Source organism: Bombyx mori, chromosome 7, assembly GCF_030269925.1.
Source record: "Bombyx mori chromosome 7, ASM3026992v2".
In the NCBI taxonomy this organism is placed as follows: Eukaryota; Metazoa; Arthropoda; class Insecta; order Lepidoptera; family Bombycidae; genus Bombyx; species Bombyx mori.
This window is the reverse complement of record NC_085113.1, coordinates 12,870,399-12,877,869: the sequence shown is the minus strand read 5'-3', so window position 1 is coordinate 12,877,869 and position 7,471 is coordinate 12,870,399. Positions and strand designations below refer to the sequence as shown.

Here is a 7,471-nt window from a genome sequence, read left to right as displayed (position 1 = left end):
AGATTTTTGACGCAAAATAATTCTCGCCATGACCGACTGCGTAAATGGAATGATCGATAAGAACAAGACCGAATTAAAGTTAAATAAAAAACTATCGGCCCTCGGACCCTTTCAGACGCACACAAGCACCGAATGGTTTTTATATACAGCGAGGGCAAGGAAAGTGCCGTGGGGCCACGTGGAGGGGTCGCGTGGGGTGCTGGGCGGGGCGTGCAGCTGCAATAGGGCTCCGCTGACGGATCGCAGTCGTGGCCCGAGCCTCAACAAGCGCACGTCACGGCTACCACGAAATTTAATGACCAAATTTTTACCTCCAAAATCGATTTCACATTAGAACTTTTCTGGACTCAAATCTTAATTTTATGCAGCCAAAAATAATGATTCGGTGAATTTTAGATTTCGTTAGGTTTGGGTACTTTAGTGTCGTATTTTGAATTGGCGGGTTAATGTGTGTGAGCGAGAGGGGCGCCATGGAGAGTCCGGGCGAGGAAGCGGGACGGAGCGCTGCCCCTGCGTCCCACACCCCCGCCTTGCAACCAAACGGGTCCAATAAAATCATCGGACGCAATGTGAATGGAACCAGTAAGTTACAAGAAACTTTTTTCATAATGGAAACTATTAATTATTCCTACATTACGTTATTGATAAGTAAAGTGTGCATAGAACAACAATATTTACATTGAGTGATTTATTTTTGCAAATTAATCGTCCGTAACCGCGAAAAATATAAAGTATCCGAAAAGTCGTATACATCAAAATAAAATTAAATTAACAGACACGTGATTAATCCGTAAAAGTAAAATAATTTTAACTGTTGGAAATCAGTTGAACTATAAAAACAAATAAATTGTTTTTTTTGTTTGTCTGAACGTTGAGATAACATAGATAATATATAATACCAATCTTAGAATAAAACTGGTGCATCTTACTTTACATGTATTACGAAATCACATTTAGAAGTTTGAACATTTCCATCACGTATTATAGTGAGATAGACTGACTGATAACTTATTTTCTTTTTGCATAGCCTTGAGAGGCTATATCAGCGTTACCATAGGGTGTAAGGTAAGCTCTCGGGGCTCAAACCGGAGTGTTGCTAATACTGGCCCTAGCAAGAGCAGTGCTTCGCAGAATCTACCATCGGATCGGAAACGCGACCCATTGAGAAGATCCGGCGAGAAACTCAGTGGGCTGTGTCTGTGGGTTAATTTACTCACCGTGCCCTTCGTCATAAGCGCCGGGTTCGGCGAGGATGGTGACCGGGAACTTCTAGGATGTTAAGGATTGCAGTCAGCACGTGTAGGTTCAATACGCTCGGGTCATATAATTAAGCTCTTCATAAGTTAAGAAATGAACCCATATTTCGGCCCATGTTTTATTAGCTTTCACTTAAATAGCACAACTCGGTTGTGCTTTAAGTATAAAATGCACGTATAAATTAAATTTTACTTACAAATTAAAAATACAGGGTGGGGTTTAAAAAAAATATATATCTATTTATTTGAATTTTAATATCGTATTAAACTTATTGGAAGTCGATATAGACGTTAGCAATGGCTGCAAGAGTCATAGTTCTGAGAAAACTAGTGAGCTATACCCAACGCTTCCACTTTGAGACATGAGGTCAAAGACTGTTGCTCTTATTGAGGCAGACAATGGACATGTCTTAAAATTGATAAAATCTGGCGAAAGCCTGAATCGCGCTAACGTCATTTCCAAGATGATTTTGCATATAGGTATACGAACTCAGAAAAACAACTTATTCTATTTGAATCATTTGCTATACCTATTATGAGTTAAAGATATCACAGGTCTCAAGAACAGGAAGTTGTGTTATAATAGGTAGCGAGTGTACTAGGTTCTACTAGTCAAATCGAAGTGCTACCTAATTACTCCTGCGCGGTAGAAATAAAAAAAACGGTGATCATAAAGTAAAAAATTCAATTAAGTTATGAAATTAATTAGTAAAACCGCGTATTGTTAGTCCGCAAAAGAAGTAGGTACTTAAGTAAACATTACAGTTAAGGCTTTGACTTACGACCTAAAGACAGCATTTATTGTGATATCGATCAGCTCTCGTAAGCTCTTAACGTTAGGTTGGCTCTTTTCTCAACTTCTCACTTAGAAAAAAAAAGGCATTTTTTTTTGGTATTGCTTAGATGGGTGGACGAGCTCACAGCCCACCTGGTGTTAAGTGGTTACTGGAGCCAATAGACATTTAGGTACGACGTAAATGCGCCACCCACCTTGGGATATAAGTTTTATGGTCTCAAGTATAGTTACAACGGCTGCCCCACCCTTCAAACCGAAACGCATTACTGCTTCACGGCAGAAATAAGCAGGGCGGTGGTACCTACCCGCGCGTACTCACAAGAGGTCCTACCACCAGTAATGACCTTTCCAAATATACAAAGTATTATATAAATATCATATAAGTTTCTGCCTACCATGAATAGCACAATTAAAGCGTAAACATACAGGGCACAATAAAAAAAATTGAGACGTGATCAAACATGTCTGCCGGGCCCGGCTCCATAATTAAATTGAAAACGAACAAAAAATATTAAGTTCAAAGAAAAATCATGCATTCGCTGGGAATCGAACCCGCTAGCGAGCGGTACGCAATTTGCGTTTTTCTGCACCCCCTCGCTTTGTCTCAGGCCAGCGTTTTTGTATGCCCTGGATCTTGATGTGTATAGCGCGACTCAAACGTTTTGATACTTCAGTTCAGTCAGATCGACATTAAAATATGATGAATATTCTTCATTATATTTCTTTTACTTTGTCTATACTAATATTATAAAGAGGAAAGATTTGTTTGTTTGTTTGTTTCGAATAGGCTCCGAAACTACTGGACCGATTTGAAAAATTCTTTTTCCGTTAGAAGCCGACATTGTCCCTGATGAACATAGGCTACTTTTTTATTTATTTTTTTACTTTTTTTTTTGGTTTCATGTGTGTTTTAATGTTTCCGAAGCGAAGCGAGGGCGGGTCGCTAGTTCTTTAATAACTGTAAATATGTTTAAAAATGAATTGAACACTACTGCACTAGTTCAAATTGAAAACTTTTTTTTTCTCAAATTAAGTACCATTAAAACATACTTTTTTTTTTTTTTTTTTTTAATTAAAACATACCTACCGGATGAATAATAAATGAAGTTTAATTAAAGTAAAATCGAAATAGTTATAATTTATGTATTCATGTTTTATTGCTTAGATGGGTGGACGAGCTCACAGCCCACCTGGTGTTAAGTGGTTACTGGAGCCCCATAGACATTTACAACGTAAATTCGCCACCCACCTAGAGATATAAGTTCTAAGATCTCAGTATAGTTACAACGGCTGTCCTACCCTTCAAACCGAAACGCATTACTGCTTCACGGCAGAAATAGGCAGGGCGGTTATATAATTGTTTGGTCTTCTCGATACGTAGACACAATTAAAGCTAATTTTACGATTTCATTTCGCGTTTGTTATAAGCAATCTAGTTGTTTTTAATTAACATTACCCATTTTGTTGTCTTCACCTGAACTCGTAAAGCCGTATGTAAAATTTGTATGTAATTATTTTGTTAATGATCTTTTTTTTTTAAATGGTCATTAATATCCATATTCCTAAACTATTTTGCATGGGATGCCTTTTTCCAAATTGAACTGGAACGTCCAGACCCGCGCAGCCAAATTACCTTAAAAATCCCTCTTTCTAGTTTTTTCCAATTGATACAAGAAAACTAGGTAACAGTCAGTTATCGTGTCTCTAAGTCGAATCCTTCTGGATCTCTGATCTACATTGTAAAGCTTTTGCGGGTTCCTACCACAATTCTTAGTTTTAATAAGTTAGTTTTTAAACGGAAAATCATTAACTCACTAAATGCTATGTTAGGAATCCGTCAAACGAAATAGTTCATTACAAACGTATTTAATTTTTGGGATCCTTAGCGACGAAAGGAAGATTTTCCACCGGGTGGGTGTTATTGCTCGGTAGACCGGCGACGCGACGCGACGCGACGGTCCGAATGTTGTTTTTTTTTCCTACCTATGCTTATAGCCTTGAGAGGCTATATCAGCGTTACCTTAGCGTGTAGGTGAGCTCACGGGGCTTAAATCGGGAGTGTTGCTAACACTGGCCCAAGCAAGAGCAGTGCTTCGCATAATCTACCACCGGCTCGGAAACGCAACCCACTGAGAAGATCCGGCCAGAAACTCAGTGGGCTAAGAATATTGTTGTTCAGAACTGGTTGGTATATAATTATGCAAGTTTTTCATGAAAATGTAAGCGAGATTCGAACTGCCGCCACAAACTATAAACGAACTCTATTTAATAACAATCAAACTATACAAACTCAAGGATCAGATTAGAACAATTTAAATTTTGCATTTAAAATATTAACTAAATCAAGTATCAAATCGCATTGGTTCCGCGAACGAAACGGGACGTAACAAAAACTATTCTTTACGTGAGACGTGGAAAAACCGTGGAAATCGCTGAAAAAGCACACTCGCATTGTGCCAACATAAAAACTAGCTCAATTCTATTTTACCTAGCACATATACTATTATAGTTACAATGCGTTACACATAACTGTACCGCTCTGTAAACTTATGACATATTGAAATCTTGTATTTATAATTAAAATTATTTGTGAACCGCCTTCAAAAAAAAAGGAGAACTATATGAATTAGACTGTGTGCTTAATGCGTGTTACCTCCAAACGCCTTTTTTGGATAACGATTTCGATAATTCTTTATTTTAGGAAAATATTTAGGTTCGATTTTTACGAGTCGCGGACATAATTAGAACTGCTTTTACCGTTTAATCTGGGTTTTTTTTTGTGGGAAAATATAAATGAAATTTGTATATTGTGCGATGTATTCTTTCAAATGTCGAATAATATCTAAATCGTCCGTAACACGACAACAGTAAAGTACATATTCGAAACATTTATCACTGGTGGTAGGACCTCTTGTGAGTCCGCACGGGTAGGTACCACCACCCCGCCTATTTCCGCCGTGAAGCAGTAATGCGTTTCGGTTCGAAGGGTGGGGTAGCCGTTGTAACTATACTGAGACCTTAGAACTTATATCTCGAGGTGGGTGGCGCATTTACGTTGTAGATGTCTATGGGCTCCAGTAACCACTTAACACCAGGTGGGCTGAGAGCTCGTCCATCCATATAAGCAATAAAAAAAAAAAAAAAAAACCTAATTAATATAACAACAACAACAAGTGACAAGTGATTTAATATAGTCCTACGGTAAAAGTAATTATTTAATTGTTGTCCACGCTCGGGACAAAAAGTAAGTCAATATGTGGAAGTGATGTTATATATATTTTAGACCGACAATAGATAAATATATTTTAAGAAAAATTTTTTTTTTATAAAAATGGCGCCAAAACCGTGAGTGAGTTAAAAATGCATAGATAATATAAAAAAATAGCATAATAAGCGATTTGTTTCACGATGTGTAGGTATTTAGATCTTGAACGATTGTGATTACTTTTTTACTTGAAAGTTGGTACTACTTAAGTGATATTATTTAAATTTTATAAAGTTCTGACCAGTAGATAGTAGTTCTCGATTTATTCTTAATAAAGCATATTTGTCTTCGACTACATAGATGATGATTTGATTTTCTGGAAGTCGTATGTCGTATGTGCAATTGACAAGTGGCTCGTCAGGGTAGATTTTTGTTATAGCGAAATCATAAGAAGACGACACGGGTGTAGGTAGGTACCTAATAGAAGTTTCACAAATAATTCGCGAATCTTGTATAACCTATCTATTTCTGCCGCAATTCTATGTTCTGACTAGTAAATCGCGACTTTGATCTGAAGTCTCAAGGTGGATAGCAGCGTTTACGTGGTAATGTCAATGGGCTCTGACTCATATGACAAGAGGTAGGTCCCGAGTCGGACAGATCAATTAACATAGTACCTCCAAATCCTCGTCACACGCGAAAAATTAAATCAATTGCTTGAAAAAGTGAAACATGTATATAGTTAATTTATAGTCGCAATAGGCACTATCGGAGATTACCTTTGAATTTTGAAAAATAAACTAATAAAGAAATTTTAACTACATCTATACATATAAATAAAATTGGAGTGTCTGTTTGTAATATTGAAATAACCGCTTTTTACTACATGCATATGAATATATGTATATACGGTACATACACCAAAATAACATTTTTTACAATTTTTGTCTGTCTGTCTGCTCCGGCTAATCTCTGGAACTGTGGGACCGATTTTGACGGGACTTTCACTGACAGGTAGCTGATGATATAAGGAATAACTTAGGCTACTTTTTTTAGACTAAATTCGCCCCGCGGCGTCACCTGCGGTATGACAATAACCGCGGGTACCATCGCGGGACTCAGCTATCAATAATAAAATTTAATATTTCCGAAGCGAAGCGAGGGCGGGTCGCTAGTGCCTACAAAATAATTCATATCAAAAAGTTCGCGTGACGAACAAGCTTTGTTATGATAATTTTGAAAGCTGCAGTGCCCCGTAAAAGTGTGTTTTTGTACATAAAAACTTTATTTAAACGCATAGCAAGACTGTTTTTCATTTTAGTGCAGTATTAAAATTATTAGCGTTGAATTTAATTAAAAATTAAATAGCCCGACTGTGAAGACGTCTTAAAAAAGAGGAAATTCTCAAGACGAAATGTATACGTGTCGTTTTTTTATTAAATATTTGGATATTTTTTTTTAACTATTTTTTTTTTAATTATTTTTGTTTTTTTATTACTTTAGGAGCAAGATCTCACGGCCCACTTAGTATTAAGCGGTTACCGGAACCCATAGAATCACAAAGTTAATGCCGTTATCCACCTTAAAGAAATTATATTCAAGTCACAAATCTATTGTGTCCTTTTAAACCTGGACACGTGATTGGTTCACGGTGAAATAGGAAGGATAATGGCACTTTGGCATACGATCTATAAAAACCACCAGGTCCTATGTGCTTAGTGAGAGTTTTTTTAACTTCTCGATCAAGTAAAAGTAAACTCGAATTTGTATGGAGTTTGAATAGCTTCCCGTCGTCTGCCGCTAGGGGCGCTGTTCCAACTCCATACAAATTGGAGTTAACTTTTACGCGATCGAGACGTTAAAAAGCTCGCGCTGAGCACACTGGTGCGAAGGATAATTAATATGCATATCATGCAACTGCCTGACATCCTGCCTGACATCTTGCCTCACAATAATACGGCTTTTGAGCTGAAGAGACGGGCCTCTTGAAGCTTTCTTCTACGTCTTCCTAGTTATCAGTAACTTGTTTAATTTTTTTAACGATCCTTCCCCTCCACTCGCCTCTCAAAGATAGAGCTAAGCCCCTGCCATTATTATTATTATATCTGCTATTTCTGCCAAGCACTCTACGAGCTGGTGAGGTTCCGAGGTTGATTTTGAAATGTTTTTTTTTTATTGCTTTGATGAGTGGACGAGCTCACAGCCCACCTGGTG

The 7,471-nt window shown here is 37.5% G+C and overlaps 1 protein-coding gene across 2 annotated transcripts in view; it reads left to right on the top strand.

The window, feature by feature from the left end:
- Positions 1–247: 247 nt before the first annotated feature.
- LOC101736180 (NGFI-A-binding protein homolog) overlaps positions 248–7,471 on the top strand; it is a 47,049-nt gene continuing 39,825 nt past the window's right edge. The window contains exon 1 of one of the 2 annotated variants that reach the window (XM_012690079.4): positions 248–582. In XM_012690079.4, coding sequence (XP_012545533.1) covers positions 447–582 — 136 coding nt within the window. In that variant the 5' untranslated portion in view covers positions 248–446. The remainder of the gene's footprint in view (positions 583–7,471) is intronic. The other variant, XR_005244896.2, reaches the window with a different exon arrangement.